General features: G+C 40.8%; 1 protein-coding gene and 1 long non-coding RNA gene across 3 annotated transcripts in view; both read right to left on the bottom strand.

The window, feature by feature from the left end:
• Positions 1-22,302, bottom strand: part of pebp4 (phosphatidylethanolamine binding protein 4) — a 63,526-nt gene that overhangs the window by 18,089 nt on the left and 23,135 nt on the right. For both annotated transcript variants that reach the window (XR_014623201.1, XM_084361107.1), the window contains exon 4: positions 18,787-18,885. Coding sequence is in view for 1 of the 2 variants with exons in the window: in XM_084361107.1 (XP_084217233.1) it covers positions 18,787-18,885 (99 nt within the window). In the remaining variant the exon portion in view is untranslated. The remainder of the gene's footprint in view (positions 1-18,786; positions 18,886-22,302) is intronic.
• On the bottom strand, positions 21,386-22,212 carry LOC311262011. Its single transcript, XR_014623202.1, has 2 exons — positions 21,944-22,212; positions 21,386-21,697 (listed from the first exon to the last, which is right to left on the bottom strand). It is a non-coding gene; the product is annotated as an uncharacterized lncRNA (long non-coding RNA).

Raw genomic sequence — 22,302 nt, 5'->3', positions numbered from 1 at the left:
GTAGTTTTATGGACCTTTTCGTCTCGGACACCATTTACGCATATTATATGGATTATTGCTGCAGGACGGTACCCCCGCGGGTCTCCAGCTGCACTTTGAGGAATTAGAAACTACACCGGACTTCTCATCAGTATGAGGGTGAGTCGATAATGACTGAATTTCGTTTTAGAGTGAACTATTCCTTTAAACTACCAATAATGTTATAGCTCAGCTGAGGAGGATGCTGTTAATGTTTACATCCATCCCTGTCGCAAGATTGAGCCTCTCGTCAGTGAGTAGATGCATGCTTCCTTCTGTGAAGTAATACCATTAAAAGAAAATAGTTCCTACTTAAAAATGCTCATAAAAAGGTTTGTGGATTATCTTGAGTAACCGGGTCATAGTTTATTGAAAGAGACATGATTTTTTTTGGTACTTAGAGCACCACAAGCTGAGTGTCTGATTCCATTATATTCAAGAGAAGGCAAACATCTCTATGGCCAATATCTCTGAAAGTCAGCAACACCAAAACTAATCTAGATGGATAAATAGCACTGCAGGTGAGGAAAAATATGTTTTTTCTGATTTTAGGGTGAACTGTCTGCGTAAAATTAATTTCCCTAAAGATTTCTTCATTTGTCTCCACTCTGTTCAAATTCAAGACTCAGTTACCTCCTTAAATACCAGATCTTAGTCCAGCTGTGGTGTTATGGACACTTCATCCTGCCTCTCCCTGGTTGTTCATCGTGGCCCAGCTTGCCTTCATGTTTTACTGACTCCATTTCACACTCTGACTCAGACAAAAGCAGAAAGGATCCCGAACAACCTACACGTTGTGAGCAATGAATAATTCTGAAAATCTGGAAAAAGCAATGCAGCAGAGCTTTTTTTCTGTGGGTCACATAATAGCCTGACACTCCAACCACTGATATTCAACGCAACAACACTTCTGTTCCCAGTGAAGTACAACCGAAGCTGATCCAGACCAAGTAATTTATCCTAATCCACACAATGAATCTGAATCAGTTGATAGCAGTATTAGTCATCATGGAATTCTTGAAAATGACTACTGATCGGACACTGACGCACCTCCTGTGGGTCTAAAAGCGGCTGATTTAACAGGTACTACAGGTATCACTGGGGTAAACTTGCTCAAACATTTAACAACATTTAGCTTAATATTATACTTGAATTGTTAACACCTCTAGGCCTTAGGAGCAGTAGGTTTGTGTAATGTGTCTACATAACTTCCGCTAGGAATCCTCTGACAAGAGCCGATAGGTAGGAGTCCGCGAGGAGGAGGTGGGTGGGTGCAGGGGTGCGGTTTCACCAGGAATACCCACTTGCCCAACAACCCTTCTCCTTCTCTGTGTGGGTGAGTGCTTCCCTTTGTCGGTTACTCATGCACCTCCTTGTATATCCACTGCTTCCCTCCCCCTCCCTTGCACACCCTGTAAACCCACACCTACGACAATCAGCACCCACGTCCTTCTAATGCAGTTCTGAGAGCATCATTCTCCCTTTTACTTGCAGTCAGGCTAACAGACGGGGAGAGAGAGCATGACAGATGGTGTTCACAGCTCTATTTCTGAGGCTGGACTTGTACCGCCACAGCCACCCTCCCTCCCTCCCTCCCCCCTGCCTATTCCACTCAAGCCAAGTGCTTCTGACTGCCTCCTCATCTTCGCCTCAGTAATCAGCCCATTCATTTGCAGGGTTATTGTGAATTAAAAGTCTGTGTCTCACAAGGAATCTCACCGCTTACAGGTTAAACACAGTTTCTTTTTCCAAAGTGGAAGAGAGAATTCACATGACTGCTCAACTAGGGGACTTGGTTATCTTGAGGATGCTAGAAATGGCAGATTTTAGTGTAATCTGCCACTTCTGAGTTTAAAATAACCAAGTGGCAAGATTCTCTAGTGTAATGAGTGAAAAGATACAAGCCAGATCACCCGACTTTTGAGTTTACTGACACAGTGTGTAACAATTTACTGACAAAAGCCACTCAGCCTTCGACCATCAGTCAGCCCTCGATCCTGACATGTACATGGTTATCTCATCGTCATACCACAAGTGCGGCTGCTCCTGAAACTGCAGGGCAAAGTCTGGTCCCTCGATTTGCTGACCAGGAAGAAGCCAGGCACCAGGCTACCACTATCACAACCACACTCTGTATCTCCAGTGTTTCATCCTTGCAGCCTTATAGCCACATCCAGCACAAGGCACAGACCACTTAGGATTCATTGCTAGTTGGTACAGCTTCTTCATTCTGCAGATTACTCCAGGTTGAAAGAAACTGGTGACAATCATACTTTCCTGTGCCACTCCTCATCAATCAACACATTTATGTAGATGCTCTGCTCTCCACTTGAAAGTTTCCATACAACTCTTCCAACTGGCCTTTGAGTAGGACCCTGAACTCTCCCGGCTTTGGTCCATCTTTGCCAGGTTTCCCTCAAAGATCTGACAAGGACTGGTCAACTTCTGTCAGGTTCAGCTGTCATGCTGGAGTTTAATGCCAGTTGCACAGAAGCATGCATCCTCGTCAAGGCTGACCGTGGTCACATAAGAATCATAAAGTTGACCAATCTGTTCTGGCGTGGTATACACATGCTGAGGCCATCATGACGAACCACACTCCCACCAGCCAGGACATGAAAGCACATCTGAAATTACATCTACAGGGACCTAGCCTGGCAGGCATGTTAGTCTGGTCCCTTTAAATTAATTCTTGATTTGCAAGGGTTGTGATCAACAGGCACTGACCAAAAGGCCTCTGGACACAAATCGGATAGAGCTACAACCAATCAGAGCAACAAAACATGTGCCGCAGTGCTGAGTGACTCATGCAAGTTGGGCGGTTCTTGGTCCGTTGTCAAGAGGGAAAAAATGGCAGCCTGGTCACAAATGTTCTCAAATTATAATAGTTTGACAGTTTGATATGATTTTTGCGAGCTTGGAAGGACCTGCAGACTGTCAAATGTGTGAGGTGGGACTTTTCAAATCTGGACATGTGACGCTCCTCTGCCAGTCAATATACCAAACCTGCTCCATTAAACGGTTGTGTCTGGCCCAACACAAACCAAATCTCAGGGAAATCTGTCTGAACTGGAAGGGGGCTAGACGCATCTGCCAGAGCAAATAAAACATGAGCCTGGCAGATTTGTCTGGTTCCCAGGCTTCCAGTAAGCTCTTTAGTGTAGCATACTACCAATGCTTTCAGACGGTTTCTGTGGGGTCCATCACAACCTGCTTCCTAGAGTTGCTCTTTTCTTGATGGTTTAGCTTATCATAGATAATGGCCACAGTTCATCTCTGTGAAACTGTGGCATCAAGCCCAGATATACGGCTCTATAACTGAGGATTGTGAACCAGGTGTTGAAGAGCATCACCAGAGCTCAGCTCACAGATGGCTTCACCTTTTGAGCTACACTGCAAACTCAAGCTACACAATATTCCTCTCCTGGAAGCTCTCTGTTGCTCTTCAAAAGCTGGTGTGTGGCCTTTGCAGGTCACAATCTTCTCCTTCTCAGATAGATCAAGATGGCACACAAACAGACCTTGGCAAAGCCTGGTGCCTGCATGAGCTGGGAGTAATGCCAGTCTTTATTTTAGAGCAGGCCATCTCTACTTCTAGGTTGAGCAGCTGGTCGAGGTGTATGTCAGTTAAAGTGAGTGCATGGTATTTTATTTTATTTTTTTCAGGTTTTGCAAAGTACAATTGGTGATGTTGTTTCCCCCATCACAACCACCCTTAATCAAAATAGAGAAAATGTAAGAATATCAATAAATGACACTAAATTACACATAAAATGAATAATACTGTGCTGGTAAAATGCCAATTTCACACATAGTTTTGAATCATCAAGATGAATAGCTACATTATAAAAAACAACAGTTCATACTGACCCCTATTAAATCAACCACAACCCTAATAATCAGTCGACGGTAAATGAGCCTGTGTGAGCCTAATAGGCTCGAGTCTGGGGTGACTGGTTGGTAGAGCAACCTAATGGTGATCAGCTGAGCGGGTTGGATTGGCCTCAGCAGGACAGGGTGATAGCCAGTGGGGGAGTCACCCATGATACGCTTCAGTGCATCAACAAATTAAACCACTTAACAATAGCTAATGGCTTCAGTAAAGAAACTCATTTGGCTTTGGTAATGAACTGAGTTGGAAACATAAACAGTCCAGTTATTAAGTGAACTCCAGACATCACTGACATCGCCCGACACTGTGATGTACCAAACCTACACTACATTGGCCATGCTCATTAGCAGGGAAGCATACCATTACTCAAATCACTGGTTTAAGAAACTAGCCACCCAAACTCATTATCACACTCTATCTATTCAGTCTTAATTTGCATACATTACAAATTCGCCTTAACAAAGTGGCCGTGCTGGGTTGGTCATCTTATTCTCAAGGAGCAGATTGGGCCTAACAGGCCAGAGTACAGGCCAAAGCGAGAGTCTTTTAATTAGGTAATTTTCATCCAACCTGGGTGCTGCTTCCGAGTCCTTTCAGCTCCTGTGTGTGTTTGTGAGTATGGGTGCTGATGAGTCTGTACTTAAGTAGTGTTGAGGGAAGCCCAAGCCTGAGTTCCCAAGGTAACAGTCAGTTTGAGTGGGGGCTGGCTGACTCATTTGAAGGGAATCCTGGAACCTGAACAAGGCTGCCCACTCGCCCCACCCCCAGCTTCATCAGCACAACAAGCAAACAAGGCGCTGACATGTCCCCATATAGGGCTTCCCACTAACGGGGGTGGCACTGGAAAATCCCAGCCTGAGCTTGCCTACGACTAGCATCAGAAGACACGCACACAGAAAAAGGAGGCCTCACTGCTCCATGGCTACAGCAGTTTCCGGCGGTAAGACCATAAATCCATGGCAATACTCAATTGATAGGTTATAATGGAGCTTTATGCCTACAAATACATCCAGGCACGTGCTGGATTTTGATTAATACATGAGAGAATGGGGGAGATGTAAGGGGGTGGGAAGATTAAGCTTATTAAAATGGCATAGAATTAAAATTGTTTTTTGAAGAGTGAACGCTGACACAAAATAAATGAGAATGGAAACCTTGTGGGCCCAGGCATGGAGGAGGAGTAGAAAGAGAAGTGAGAGGAAGAGGCGGAGGATGAAGGAGGGTAAGGAGTAGGTGGACAAGAGAACGAACTCTTTGCTCACAATTAATGTAATTATCAAGAAATTAGAAGAGATCAACAGGCGTGTAATTGACCACTTAATTAGTTCAAGGTCAGTCTATTCTTTTGACTTTAGAAGGACGGTGGGCCACGGCGCAACTAGACGGCAAAATTTTGGTGAAAAATTCTACAATTTGCGATGATTAATAAACTGATAAACAGCCACAAGGGTTTACACACAGATGTGGCATAATTTTCCAATTAAATAATAACTGTTTAATGCACCATTAATCCAGTACTGTGTAATTCATGGAAAACAAAGGCAATTTAGCATTTTAAAAACTGAATAATTATAATTTTAAAAACAGTAAAATCTGGCCATCAAACAAAAACTGTACATGTATAGTCACTAATCCCCGCTGTTAAGAGTAGCCATTTGATATGCTTCTGTCCGCGGTTACATCTGTTGATAACTCTATAGTTCATTCAGTGTCTTTAGTCATTAACAACTGAGAGCTGGTACAAAGGGATTTAAGAGGCAGCATTACTGTTTTGAATCGCTGGATGTTTAATTCTTCTATTATAATTGAGGCAGGAGCGAGACAGAGGTTATGGTAACTGCTGGAAACCTGTCCCACTTCACAGAAAGGTTAATGAACCTTACAAGTCCTATGGGAGATGGAGTATGCTGTTAATTTGACAAACGTGGGAAATAAATGCTTTTATGCTTTTATTGACGGTGACCAATAGCGGCCTTTGCTGAAATGAAAGGTTTTAGTCTTTTGGGTGCTTTGCTATGAGGCAAAACAATAATGTGGAATGCATTTGTTGGAAGAAACTAAGTACATAATTGTTTGAATAGCAATTTCAGGCCAAAAAGCATCTTCATTATTAATTCCTACTTTTGGGGAACATATACTGTGCAAAATGTACAGTAACCTGATGTTATGAAACATCTGCCTTTATCCTGAATACATTTGTGGGAATGAGGGATTTTAAAAAGCTGTACTTTAAAATCTACATATTTCCACATTCGGTTTTATGCACCATTGGTCTGGGTTTCATTTTAACAGGGCACCGAGGGTATAATATACTGACAGCTGGAGAGGAACATGAGTAACAGTGTCAGCGCTAACCTGAATTAGTCTGTGGGTTACAGGGAATCATCCCAAAAGGTGGCTATGATACATCTGATCAGGACAGAGGTTTTAGGCACAGGACCAACTATGTATACAGTGTGCCTGATTAAGAGATTAAATGGATAATCTCCCTCCCATTCAAAGAGGCTGACGGAGGCAGGGATCTGGTTTCACAAAGACAGACTTTCACCATGGCTTAAATCTAACCAACAGTCAGAGTTCAGAGAGACATCCAAGTCCATCATTTGCTCCGAACTAGGTAGCTTTCAACAATCTTTGTGTATATGGATGGATCTGGGTGAATATGACTAGTTTTAGTCACAAAGACAAATACATCTTTTAATTAAGAGGCATTTCACAAGAATACACATTCATTTTAATTCATTTCAAAGCATCTTCAGCAACTTTTCATCTCTTTTCTTGGCAGCCATGATTAACTGACCCTTCATAACTCTTCATTGATTCTTCATCATAACAAAATTTGTAATTAGATTAACAAATGACACGTTTTCTGATAAGATGCCACTTTGCTAAAGAGATGGATTATTTAAGGTATCTATGGAACATAATGCACTTATAGTTATACATGTATATAGCACCAGATAATTTTGAGGACCTCATTACTTAACTAAGTGTAACCGAATACTCAATTAACTGATCAGTCGATCAAAAGAGAATTTGTTGCCCACTACTTTAAAAAAAAGTAATAATTTCAGTCAGTTTTAAAGCAGTCAGTTTTTTCCTGCTTCTTAAATGAAGGGATTTGGTGCTTTTCTTTGTCATTTATGACAGCAAATACGGAGTCCTTAAGTTTTTGACTGTTGGTTGGACAAAACAAGTCATTTGAATTAGATCACTTTTGGTTTGGGGAGATTTTGATGAGCATTTTTCACATTTTTTCCCACATTAAATTGAAATTTACAATTAATTGTGAACATAAGCGTCAGATTAAGGGATAATGAAAATAATTGTTAGTTGCAACCCTCATTTCTGCTACTTTATATGACTACATTTCTTTTAGCTACTGTTACCAGTAACCTTTCAGATCAAGATTTTTCAAATAAAAAATATGATCAGTGTATGAAATATGATGCATGAGTAACCTGACCATCTACATCAAAATGCTTGTTATGATAAATGTGCATGCACCTGCAGTTATATGCTTATATTATCAGAATCTAATGCAAAAAGGGACCATAATGCTGCACAATAAATAGTTTTTGACACTTACTTTGATGCTAGTTATGCTTTAAAACGTAAATGAATACAGGGCATATGATGGAGCATTTTTACATCTCAGTATTGCTATTTTTACCTAAAACTACTGCAAGATCTACAATCTACAATCATTTTTGTTAATTCTGGTGGCCCCTTTGGACAAAAGACAACAAGGTTGAGCAGCTTCTTTTCTCAGACTCCTCAATTCATGCTCAGCACTCCGTGATAAAAAATTGTTTTTATTTTGACTTGACTGAATCTGACCTGGTGACAGGCATTAAAAATGACTATTAATTGTACAGAAATAGCCAATCTTCTTGCTATTGGTCTCATGTGTTCCTGTAGGTCATGTAGATAATCAGAATGAAATGAAGATAGATGTTTTCTAACATTGGGGTCCATTTAATTAACTCTTACAAACAGATCAGAAAACGCCATAGTTCAGTGAAGTTCAGGATCTGGAAAGATTGCTTTCTTGGCTAAAAGACACTCTTACACCTACAAGAACAGCGACTAAATTCAAACACTTTCCATACACTTATTTTTTGCCCTCCTTTAAAGCGGTCCAATAAACATGGGTCATTTTAAATGGTTTCAAAATCCACCAATCCTGTAATGTTTTGTCTCAGGACAGTCTTTGTGATTGTTGCGATGGAAAGAACACTCTTGGCTCTTTTTAAGCTTAATATCAGTATCTATTTTTGAGCTGCTCTCTAACAGGTATTAGACTAGTCTAAGAGCAAAACTAAGATTGCCCTAACCTATAGGCCAGTCCAACATATCTCCATGAAACCGGCCCTGGTCTTGTTCGTTTTGATACCCCCTCTCTTCCGAGCCAACTCGCTCTCCCTGTCTCTCAATCTTTCTTTCTCCCAGCGATACTATGGGCACTATTTCCTGTGCCTGTGTGCACAATGTTTGCCAGAGGAACACACAAGAATCCGAGCTCCACAATCCCTCTTAACCTTTGACCTTGGCTTATTGTTACCTGTGAGCAGCACTGTGGCAAACATGTACAAGTACTGCACAGCCCTGCAAGCTGTTTGTGTTCTGCAAGTATGGAGGGCACGGGAGGAGGGAAGGAAGAGAGGGAGCTATTTAATCCCCCCCAAAGGAACTCCCCTCTCAACCCGTATCGTGAACTCACAGGCAAATCGCGTTGCTTGAAGGCACACCACACACACACTGCTGTCTTTTTAATTTCATCAGCTGAAAGAAATCTATACAGTGCTTTGGAATCCGACTGAGCTGCGGAGAGAAGTGAACTATACAGCACCCTGGAATGTAAACAGGTTTCACACCAACTGTAGCATAAAAATACCACATTGTAACAAACCTCTTGGCTATGATAATGGTCAATAGTACAGATCAGAGGTCTTAGTAGATTTTATGGTTGTTAGTCCTACAGCATATCAATAAGAACAAGTTGAACAAATCCAGAGAACAATTCAGATGAAATGCAGCAATCGTACACAAATTATTCAAGTGCAACACGGATAAAATATTGGCTTCGACTGAACGCATTGTACTGATAGTGGCTTCTCGCTTGCCATTATGAAAAGCATTATCTTCTGAGCATATTAGGAACGCTGTCATTAAATCCCATGCAGTCAGTTGCTTGGTTAGAAACAAACATGGGCTATAATCTGCACAGAATGGACGATTTTTGTAATTGTCAAGTACTTAAAAAAACTCACAAAAATAGGAATTATTATTAAATATTCATAAAGCAGAGCTCTGTTTTCCAGTTTCTATCAAACCTCCAGCTTTGGTAACAATGAAGGACAGAGTATTTTCAGTGTTATTTGTGAAAACATGGTAGATGTTAGTGTTTTTGGCGTGTGAGTACAGAATTATTAATTGTTTGTTCATTATACAATATAGCTCTTTGCACTATACTGTACTCTTCTAATTTTATAGTTCATTATAACTTTTGGAATACAAACAAATCAGTATGTAGAGTTAGACAGGCCACTATAATATCTGCCAACTTTGCATTCATAGCTGTCACACTTAATTATCATGCCAAAATACAAGAAAATACATTGGCTGCTGGAGGTCTTTTGTGAAGTCTTTGTTTCTGTGTACAATTAACTGGCAAGCATGCTATATACTTAAGTAAGGGCTATTTTAGGTGAGCATAATTGTTAGTGAGTTGTTTTTATCAGCAGGCTTCACTCCCCTTCACCGTACCCTATCTGGAGACACCCCTGAGAGGAAGCATTTCCACAGCCATGGCCCCGGCAACCCCCCACTAACCCTGACATTTGTTCATTTACCCGCCCCTCTCGTTTCCGTGCCCCCCCCACCCCCCACCCCACCCATCCATGTCTGTCAAAATTGACCCGTTTACAGGGGAACAGGTAGGCAGATTCCGGCAAGCCCCCCACCTGTACCGCGAAACACATGAATTTGCACGCAAGGCCGACTGCCAGAGATCCTGCTTTACTGACTGGATTGGAGGGGAGGTGGGGAGGGGGGGGTATGACAAAGACGACAGCTTGTGTGGGGGAACATTGTCTGCGGCTGCGACTAGAAATCTTTTCAGGAAAAACAGGATTTTATACACAATGGTCGTGGGTGTGAAGAAAGGGGGCACATATTAAAAGAAGCGCCTTTATGTGTGCAGAGCTACTGGTTTTTAAACTGCATTTGCATGGAGAAGGTCCAATCTGTTCCTTTTTTTTACCCTTCTAGGCTATAGTGTGACAGACTGGATCAAAAAGGGCTTTCCAGGTTGTCCTTGTTTTCTTGGAGAGTAATCGTGATATATCCAGGACAGTGTGCAGGGTAAACATTAATGTAGCACACTAACACACAGTAAGCCTATGTCTTTAAATAAAACAAAAATGTTTTATGAATTTCTCTCTCTCCGAGACTAAATTCACGTGGTAAAGCTCACGTGGTGAAGCCAATGTGAATTAGGTTTCCTAGAAAAAAACTATTAGGCAACATGTGAGAAGAATAATTTATGGATGATTGTTACCTCGCTCAAACACCATTCACGGCTTCTGATAGGAAACCAAAGCAGCTCACGTTCTTCATGCAGTGAAACCTCCTCAATCATCTCACCACGGCAACCAAAGCAGGGAGGTCAGTTGTTATAGAGAAGGCAAGAGGCTTGGTAGGTTATCAGCTACAGCATCGTGTGTGTGTGAGTGTGTATATGTGTATGTGGACGGGGGATGGAGCTGACAATTGAGCGGAGGATTCTTATGTAATTCTCCCTTTAGGTGGCGGAGAACAGTGAGAGCAGCAGCCCACACTGAAGAAGAACCTGTTTGTTAATAAGCTGCAAGTAAGATGAGATCGATAGGATTATTACAGGCCGTTTATACACAAGACCAGGGGGTGTCTGGGTGTAGCAGAGTGATACACAGCCACAGTGACAAGTATGAAGTGGGCATGTCACACAAGTCACTGGTTCCTGTTCTATAAGCCTCTTTAAACTCTCTCACACATGAACACAAATACATGCGCGCAGACGGCATTATGGATAGAAATTAACAAGATTTTATAGTTCCAAAGACCATTATTGATGCTGTTTACCGGCTCAATTCATTATCAATTCCCGTACTGTTCCCTCATGAATTTTCTGTGAGGGAAAAAAGTGCTAAACCATCCTGCATGGTGCCAATGATATTATAACATAGGATCAGTAATGGACATGCGGCTTTGGCTGGGAAGGCACTTTGCATCGAGCAAATTACGGCATCACTGAAATTTAAGCTGTGTTGCATAGAGAGATGCTTCAGCATATTTCTGGTGTTTCCTTGCAGATATCATTTTACAGACATTACAACTACCACTGTTGTCATCTTTCTTATTGAAATTAAGCAACACTTGGACTGTTCCTTCCTCCCTGCTATGACGCCTTCTTGTTGCGAGTTTCCAGCAGTGTAGACGCACAAGTTTGATTTGTTTTGCAATGCGCAACTGTCAGAGAAACATGCCGGCACCGATAAAATGAACTGATAAGCTCAGAGGCAGACAATTCTAATGAATTGGACAATTTGGAACCGGTCCTCGATTCCCATCCCTAGACACCACATACTTACAAACATGGACAACATTAGAAAAAGGCCTCACTCCAAAAGCTAAAAAAACCCCAAAACAAGCTAAAGCTAAAAAAGCCAAACTAACAAACACTAGCATCCTAATCTGGCTGAGAGGCTGTGAGGAGAGTCTGATGAGATTTAGCGAGGGAATGACTTCCAAAAAGCTGAACTCCATGTAGTACCACCTCTGACATTTGTCTGGCTGTAGCTGACAGCAGGATGAGCACCGCTCTAAATGTTAAGCACCTCCAGCTGGGCCTCCATGTTAAGGGGCTATTGTTGACTTGTAACAAGGGAGGTTTCAGATCGGTATGAAAAAAAGATGAATGACCTGCATGTAAACTTTATCAGGCACAAACTAATTCAAGCTGCATTATAACAAAAGTACAATACAAAATAGTTGTTGTTTTCTGACTTTCCTCTCAACTCGTACAACACTTTCTTTAAGTTCCGCCACAACTCTTAATCATAATCACGTACAGTAAACAGGTGCTTAATTTACTTGCTTCTCACATATACATTATTGACAACAATCTGTTCAAATTCTTTATGGCACTTCAGACAAAGAACACACGTTTATGCTGTCAGTTTAAGTTTAAACAAAGGATGACAACAGGTGCACCGAGTTGAGTTTAGATTGGATAAAGTTGCTTCATATGACTTGAAGCCAGGAGGCACGTCTGTGTAAAAGTTTGTGAAACCATAAACAAGCAAACTGTTAACCTGGGTTATGAGCATGTTTAGCAACTTTGGAGGGAAAAAAATCACATTAAAAAGGAAAATTGTTCAATTCCTTTGCGCCCACCCCCTTGTCATAAGATATGGATGTCCCGTAAGGTTATTTGTGTTTGCTGGGAAATGAAGTGCTCAACTGGATTAAAAACATACTGCATATGTTTGGAAATCTGTTTCCCTGGGCGTATGAGTGGAGTGAGCGAGCGTGAAGCAGCAGCTTGCGTCTCCTCCAAGAGAGAGGGCAGACACTCTCATCATTAGCTGGGCTACAATGTGCTCCTCTACCTGCTCCAATCTGCACAGCCAGGCTCCACTCTGACGCCAGACAGATGTTCCCAGCACGAGGTGCAAAGTACCGAGAGGGGAAACGAGAGTGAGCAGAAGAGAGGCAGAAGAATGGAAATATTCAGCGGAGTACACAATAAGAGTTTAATTATGAATAATACCAATGGTTCTTTGTTCTCACAATGAAGCTAGCTATGGTTCGCCTGGCCTTTGGGAAATTGTTTTTGGCTTCCATATGGGGGCAGCTGTCTGTCAAAAATAAACACTTAAAATCGTTACATGCCACAGAACGGATAATTACAGGATAAAGAACAATGCAATTATGTATGTTTATTTGCAATATTGAAGATGTATTTTGCTAAAACAAACTCTTAGGCTATTGCAGAGGTTAAAGATGTGATTTCAACACTCGGTACCATCATTTGCTGCGGCTCAGATACTAATGATTTGTGACTGAGACTGTTTTTGCAGAACTTGACATCAACTGTAACTTAACAAGATAAAAACATATAGTCTAGACACTCAGTGTGTATGCAGAAATGTTTCTGTGAGAAAACAAAGAGAAAGTGTTTATTGTTTTGTACTGGTATTACTAAAAAACCTCATATAACTTATTCCTCTGAGACATGAACTATTGTTGTTCCTAAAAACACGAACTATCAATAAAAGAGCCATATCGTTACATTGCTTGACACATTGTATTGTATAAACCTCACCCAAGGTAGTGAAGTTATGTTTCCTAATCAGCATAGCCATTAGGGGTGTAAGGATCCGATCTGGACAGCTATATCGATTTAATCATTAACAAACCAACACCATTAATGAAAAGTGAAAACATCGATCTGTATAATCATGTTTAGGATATGCCTTTATTTTGAAATTCCCATGGCACATCTGTGTCACCTTTTCCTTCCAAGTGCACTTCCTCTCTAAACATTGACACAGTACTAGCACCAGGCGGATCAAGGCAAGCAGCCAAGAACAAGGCCATGAGGATATTTACTACCCTCTGGGAATAAATCAGCAGAGTGGATTTTGGAGAAAAGATGGAAGATGGGTCAACAGACAACATCTCACTCAGCAGACCACTAACTTATTGTTATCGCTACTAGCTGCTTTGTTTTAAAAATGCTTGGATGTAAAAACGTGCATGGAGTTCTGTCAGGAGATGCAGTGACTTAAACCAATGGTGAGTAAAGAAAACGTATAAGTGAAGTTAAGTGTAATTTGTTAAACTATGAGTAGAGGAAAAGTCCATAGACTGAAATGAGTCAAATCGAAATCATACAGTAGCAGACTTTGTGACATTGGCAAATATCGTTTTGTTGTCCAGAGCATCGATATCGTATCATATCTTGATGAAACTGTTGATTTACACCTCGATTATCCGTCTGGTTGGCTACATCACTCTCTTGGTTTGTTCACATACACGTACTGCTTGTCAATGAGGCATTGGAAACAATAGTTAGAGGACATTAAATACTGTGATCTCTAAAATTCATCAATCAATCTTGACCTAAAATCGCCAGATCACCCACCCCTAGAGCCACACCAACATGCTAAATATGTTTTGTGTTTTGGCTTGTTAAGGTTAGTGGCTGACAAAGACAAAGAAACAAAATAACACCAGTGCTATTCTTTTGGAATGAAATGCAGTAAGGAGTTACACGCCTAATAGTTTGCAGTTAAAGGACATCTTGAGGTGTGGAGCAGACGATCTCGGCAGGCCGCAGAATTCACAAACACAAAGCCAGCTGGTCTGATACAGTCACAATACTTCACTGTTTGTATTTGCCTGACCAGCAGCAGAACACAGGCTCTGTCCGCCTTTGGGAGCTGCTACAACAGAGATGGATGCTAAAGCATTCATATCCCTCATGCACCATAATAATGAGCACAGTACGATGTGTGCTCAACTGTCCAACTGCTCCTCAATTAGCCAGGGAGAGGAAGTTAACAAACATATGATGGCTTCCAAACCAAAGGCCTTATTGAAGTGAATCTGAAAAAGAAGGACCAGACTGATTGAACAGGAATGACCACAGTCAAAACAGATCATGACGGGTCATGAATCTAATGTTGCTTGCCGACAACAACTCTGATAGCCTTAAAGCATTTGCTTCTTTGGTATGTACTATACAGCACATATATTTGCACAATTGATTTTTTATAGAATCATTGCACTAAAAATATAATTTGAGGCACCGAAAATCCAATAATTATCCTTATATTAACTTTTCTGCACAGCATTAGTGCAGAGAAGGGTACGTATTTCAGACAACGGACACCTTTCGACAAAACAAAAACCCTCAGCCGAGAAACTTCATACATAACAAAAAGTAAGAAAAAATCCATTAAAACCTAGGGCTATATGCTGCAGTTTAAATGGGATTTAACAGAGATAATGAACACCTTGGCTTTTCTCAGAGCAGGGAAAAGCTTTAACTGTAGCGCTCTTTTGCAAGTTCATATTGCATCATGTTGACTCACAAACCGCCAAAACTATAATGAGAGAATAAGTATTAACAAGTAAAAGTAACACCCAGTGCTGTATTTATATAAGCTGCCTCTATTCACATACTAATGATTTGCTTGTTACAGTAATTATCGCTGCGAGACCATACCGGAACATCTGCATTGATTTAGACTCTGGGAGAGCAGAGAGAGGGAGGGAGAGGCACACAATCTGGAATTCGACTTCGAGAGCTAGACAACAATCTGTTGATGGTTATTTTGGTAATTGTCCATAATTGATGTAAAACACAGAATGTGTTGCAGCAGATTCTAAATTACGGTTTCTGTAGCTCTGGGGGTCATTGAAAATGGGCAGTTTCGATGAAAATGCACATAAAGCATCTAATAATGGGAGTCCTAAAAGAAACTGGACAGCTGGTGGGAGAAGACGAGACACACAGCCACACAGCTTACACTTAACTGCTAAATTGTTCTTGGCAGTCAAAAGTAATGATGTGATAAATGATATACCCAGTTAAATAGAAGATTTGACACCTGACATAAGCATTACAAAGGGATATTTTACAGTTAGTGGGGTGGTTATTCTGCATATTTAAAAAGGTGAGTTGACGCTTGGGTGGATGAACTACACATGTAGTCAGTTATTTATTTATTGCACCATGCACATACAGGTGCCCAGCACACATGGACTAATGAGACGCCAAACAATACTTTTGCAGAGCTGAAACATTTTTGGCTCGCAAAGCCAAAATGTAGCCTGGTTAAGACCAGAGTCTGACATGTTGACATTTGTTCAAACATATAATTCTTTTTATGCCACAAAAATGTGTGAAAGGAGAGCCGCTAAAAACCAACAGAAAAGCCAAATTTGGTTAAAGCTTACTGCTGATACAGCAACAGCTATCCGTGGCTGAAGCTACATCCCCTGCCCCCCCAAACAGTACTTCCTGTAGCTGTTTACTGAATTAAAAATAGAACAAATCACAATGTTTGGTTAAAATCTAAGTCATCTAAAATGCATATTGATGCATTCATACTAACAATTAGCACCAACGTAGGTTTAAGACCTAATTTACCTGTTTTGCCACAAACTATAGTAAGACAGCGAGGTGTTGTGGTTGGGTGGATTTGGCTTATTAAACAAAGTGACAAACATATTTTAAATATTATATGTATTAATGTTTTTTATGCTTTTTAAAGTTTTACAAATGTGATTTGGACCAATCACTGCTACATCAATTATTTTAACAAATTATTATTAGTATATATTCTTTTTAAATCACACTTGTATACATGGGTCATGCAGTAATGATTTGTTGTAATCAAAAACAAGATGTCTAATAAATACTTGAAATATCAAATGATGAAACCATGTGATTTTAAATGATATAGCAAAGAAACACACAGCCATGCATGAAATAACTAAGGAAATTAATATGGGTCATCATCGTTTTACCTGTGTATAGAAGGTGTTTGCAGAGCTTGTGCATCTAAGTACAACAATCAAAGCCTTTTCTCATCAGGCTAGCTGAAGCTTAGTTCTGCTTCACACAAGCCTCCACAATGTAGCTGTGGATGAATACTGTATGTATGAGAGGCACTGTACAGTATGTAAGTGAAGAGCTAGCTACATAACGCAGCTCAAATCAAGGTGAGTGATGAGTCTCAGATACACAGAGTAGTCCAGTGCGTCCTTGTTCTGTTACCATCGCCTCTCTAATGAGACCTCACTTGAAGAATCAGTTTAAATCTATGGCGCTGTGTTGCTCAGTCCATCCTGACCTCACTTCACTCGCAGCTGAATTAAGGAAATCTTTTACCTTCATAGCTGTGGCTACGGATAAAGAACGCACACTAATTATGGAAACATCTACAAACTAGGGCAAGAATGCATGACCTTGGACTAATGAATATATATGAAAAAAATATGGCTGCTGCAGCTCGTACTGTTTGACGAGTGAGGATCAAACCACTGATCCATTTGACATTTGAAAGCACAACCTCTGACTTCAGCTAAAGAAAATACTCTTCTTACAAAACAATATGCCATCAGAAACATTTCCAGAAAAGAACGATTTAAATGCTAAACCTGTTATTTGACAATACTTCACTCTTTTTACTTTAAACAAAGATTAAATAAAATTACAGAGAACAAATGATGAAGCATATATATATATATACACACACACACACACACACACACACACACACACACACACAATTCACAAAGTGGCCTTCATTGCTGGTAAAATCACAACTGCACTAAAACAAAATCCAACACATGCACATCAACACTTGAAAGAACAAAACTGAGGTTGTGTGATGTCACCTCACCACACTGGTCAATTAAACACCTCCTACTACGGGTTGGCATCACTCAAAAGGCTCATTAACCCTTCTGACCAACCACCAGTCACAATCTGAAAAACATCTCGTCACATTGGCCAATCCCTACATGGGCAATGCAGGTCAACACCCACACAAGTGACAGGAAATTGAATTGCTACAGAGAATGTGGTCTGTCTGAGCACTTGAAAGACATTTGTTTATTCACAGTTGGTCACATGGCCAGACAGACTTTATGGGCTTAAAAATAAGAAGCAAAGGTGATGCCTAATGTAATTTCATAAAGTGGAAATTACTTGTGTTTTTGTATATCATTAATGTATGAGAGTGATATGAGGTAAATATTCTTCCAGGCAAGCAGGGATTTGGTTGCATAAATCATCTCTAAATCGCAGCACCGATGAGCTGAATCACAAGATTCTGAATTTATACCCATTGAAAGATTTACTAAAATATATGTATCCCAGAAACATCACAGTTGGATCTTCAAATCAAAGTGGCATTTACTTCGTCTACGAGTATGCCTTATAAAATGAAACGGGAGCATCGCTGAAGCGTCTTTGTGTGGTTGTTTTTCAGACCACTAGTCTTAATCTACTGGGTTGATCTCCCGGTTCCCGCGGGATTATAAAATGTCTGCAAACCTCCAAATATTTGAGGCAATCAACAACTCAACACGCATTTGGCGTTAGAATGCAAGACTGTGAAAACACACAAACGAATGGATAAAAAGGAGTGAAATATGAAGAGAAATAAGGGGATCGGAGCCGTGCCCATTTCGGGGGTGTAAAATATGGAGAAGTGTGGATCATTGGGGGAGCTGCTCTGCCTGGGGGAACAGATGAAGGGAGGACACTCTGCCAAGATCTCTCCACTGGAGGGGGAGCTGAGGGACTGGAGCTCTATGGGAGAAAGAGTGTGCGCCTCGCATGCTGCTCTCCTCAATCTCAGTCTCACACGCCTGCATTGACACGTCCCAGGCTCTCTGCAGCAGAGGGAAATTGCTGCTGACAGGGCCTTGCAAACTTTCACAGCCATTTAGAAAGACTTACACCCACACTTTTGTCACAGGCATTTATTGCACAAGATACATGATATGAAAAATTAACATTTTTTGAACTTGGCATCCTTTTTTTCACCAAGTTAGGCTTAAAAACCATTCATAATTTTTCAGCCTTGCGATCGGCCCTAGTGCAGATGTAAACACAAGACATGCCAAGTGAGACCCCAAGATTATGAAAATGCACAATTTTCGAGTAAAAAAAAAAATCCCAGCACTACTTCATAAATTTGTAGCATCTGAGTTCCTAATCCAATAACGAATGCTGTCCGTGTCGCCCTCACCAAAACACATAAGGCTGTTTTTGAGTGGGAGCAGAGGTTATTGCAGACTTACTGTACCTTTAAATCCACGACCAGCCAGTGCCTCCAGTAAGCAGATGTTGGTTTAGTACGGCTAGGAGCATCAGGGTCAACCATCACCAGAATGTACATCTTTTTCTGCAAACAGAAGGAGATTCATATATATTATTACTTTTAACACAAGGGCTTTATGACAGTACCACACACATTGTGATTGGCCCAGAGGCAGTTCCAGTAACAACAGCGGTACCTGATCCCTCTCGCTTTCTAAATGCAGTCATGAGCTGTTTGTTCGTCACATTGCCCACGGCTTGACAGACATCTCTGCAGCTAACAATGCTTAGTTTAAATACATCAAAAGAGATGCTTCACTTTACTTTCTTAGCTTTAACTAAAAAATGTTGCAAAGTGTGAATTTTATTCTTTTCATAAAATGTGTGGTTTGTTTTTTACAAAGTCACTTTATTTGTACACAAAGCTGGCAAAACCCAGTTCATAACAGAAGGTTGAGTTTGCCTTTTGTTGGCTTGACACATAATCTTAACACAGTCTAACTTCAGCTGTCAAGGCTAAAATGTTGCTTAAGAAAAAAAATGACATGAGACAATATTGTTATAAATAGCATGAAATAAAACAAGGCAACGATACACGATGTTCTGCAGTCATGCTAATCATCGACTGCAGCACACACATAGCAAAAGTACAGCTCTGTCTCTTAAACTTAAAATCATTACTGTGACATCAATAAAATGACAACATTTTGGATCCGAGACCAAATCCTCTCGTTAACATATTCACAGTAACTTTCTGCCACTTACCCAGTATCTTTGTACCCCTCAATCTGTCAATAGATAAAGTGAGAGAAAAAGCATCTTAACTAACACTTGATCACAGTTATTGGACGGTGACTTGGCGGCTTAACTGCCGGAAAATCTTCATTCTGTCTGTCCCTAAAAGTTAGAGAATTATGAGAGCAGATTGAATTATTGCGAGAGCACATTTGTCATCCCTGGTCCTGTGCCCAAAATCTGCCAGACCATATGATGGGCTTTTTTTATTTTGTTCACTTCCTCTACAAACAGAGACATTAATCAAGGCTGTTTCAATCCACGATACTGTATATGTACTTTCAACTGAAGCAAGACCATAATGATATCAGCTTTAATACATATAAAACAGATGCAGCGCTTCTCACATCCTTACACTGTCTGCCAAACAACGCTGTCTGCGGTGCCGTTTCATAGAATCAAATGCTCGCATGTAAACATAAACCTTAAATTTCTGTTTGTTGTGTCCTATCAAGACACTCTTAAAGGCCTCTGAAAATTATCGTAAGCCGATGTACTTGAATGAGATAAAGAGGTAGTCATGTATTTTTCTGCAGATGCTCATTTTCAGAAGGATTCTCTGCCTACCTGACAAGCAGTAATAAGCGTAAACAACTAAGCCTAATAATAGGATAATACTGTAGTCTCAGTGATAGTGCCTGCAGGTAACATCCAGACACACCAGCAACAATAGAGCCTCCTCCACAGCCTGTCAAAAGTGACTCTATATCAGTGACCCCCCCGGGCAGCTTACCAACCATGACCTGTTGCCTTCTGAAGAGTTGTAATCCTCATTTGTACATGTTTGCTACCAGGCAAAGACACTGTGATAATGTAGTTACACTAATATTTAAGTCAGACCCTGATGCATTCAGAAATAACATGGTTTCAAACAACAGCACGCACACACACACGCGCACACACACAAACACAAATACACACAGACTAAAGGCAATTTTAAGCATTTAAATAAAAAATGACCTCCAGTCACAATTATCACTGAAAGGAATAGCACTTTATTGGATATTTCACGAAAGTTACCATGGATGGAGATACACTGTATAGGACAAGCTTCATTTTCCAAAAGCCAAATTTAGAACAACATTAAGAACATTTCACATTAATTTCCAACTGTAACAAAAAAAAAAAGTGGCCTACTTATGGTGGGCACTGAATTTTAATGATTTCTGCACGTATTTTAGTGCTTGAATTTCTACCTGTAAGAATCTGGCTCGTCCAGCTGGCACGGGCAGCAAATAATACAAGAGGCTCCCTCCATGCTTGCACTTCACACATTGTGGCATGTACCCTTCTCTCTTACAGGGACATTTTTTTTTTCTCCATCTGTCAAAATCCACATTAATTACGCACAGATATGTGTGAAAGACTCCAGGGAAAAACAGATGCATATTCTGCCATCTGAAATAATTTATCAGGGCTCGAACAAACTATATGTATATAAAAACACGTTTTAACAGGGCTAATTCTCAAAGTTGGATACTGGAAGGCACACGTTTTTTCCAAAAATATGTTATTAGTATTAATCACTTATACTAATGAGGAAACTTAACATATGAGCCTTGGTGAAATAAGGACATTTAGGTTTGGTTTCACACAGCTCATTTTCTATATTTTGGAGGACACACAAAGCTGTTGGTAAATACTTCAAATTGTTTTAATGTTGCTGTGTTAAATCTCTTTTATCTACTTAATTTACATTATGCAAAAGAGATAAAAGGTCATCTGCCAACTCTGTTATGTTCTGTAATGTATCTACAGGACTTACAAAATGTCAAAAAAAAAAAAAATACCAGAGCTCAGAGCAGAAGTGAAATCTGGGTAGGTGTCAGCGACAGACCACAGAGCTCCATCGGGCCATTATACAGGAGGGCATGTAAGGCTCCTGGGTGCAGGCTGGAGGTGGGGGAGATTGAGCCTGCATTCTCTTGGGATTAACCTCCCACTGCCTGCTGTGATCACAGCAAAACGGCCCACTGGGACCACACCTCAGACGCCAGGCGGCTGGAATAAACTCTGCAGCCGACTGGGCGCCTCTGTCACGGCTGCTGGTCAGTGGAGGGGAGGAAAGGGGGAGGTGTTCTCTTCATCGACACCTATGGAGACTGAGAGAAGGGGGTTGTCATTTCCTGAATACATGAACTCAATACCTCCTCATGATTATATAGCATGGAAATGCATATGTAGCTTTTTTTAAAATACATTTTTATATTGTTGTATTTTGAGATGACATGAAACTCCCACTCCATGCCAATAGCATCGAATAGATACAGTATTCTCAAAACAGAAGACGGTGAAGAACAAAGGCAGAGGAAGACGAGTGTCTCTGAGGATGTAAACTACTGGCTTACCTTTGAGTGAACTCTGCTGGGGATGAGAATCAGTGAGATGTCTAATCGCTGCTCTCGTAGAGCTGCCTTGGCTATCGAGCCCAGCTCTGCTAACTGATGACACCACGAAGGGCGAGAGTGAGTTAGCGAGAGGGAGGGAGGGAGAGGAGGCCCCTCTGTGAGTTTACAAGTTCATGCTTTATCCCTGACCCAATACCCAAACAATGTCGTCCGTGCAGCTGCCTATTAATATACCCATTGCTTTATCCTCCTTGTTCTTCATCTCCTTCAGCCTCTGTGCACAGAACCCACAATGATTCATTAAATGGTCAACTGTGCGCACCGCTCGACCCAGGGCAAAGCAACGCATCGATCTCAAA

Source organism: Pagrus pagrus (genome assembly GCF_965226575.1).
Source record: "Pagrus pagrus genome assembly, chromosome: 8".
Taxonomy (NCBI): Eukaryota; Metazoa; Chordata; class Actinopteri; order Spariformes; family Sparidae; genus Pagrus; species Pagrus pagrus.
Note: the sequence above shows the minus strand (reverse complement) of the source record. Positions and strands in the feature narration are given on the sequence as shown.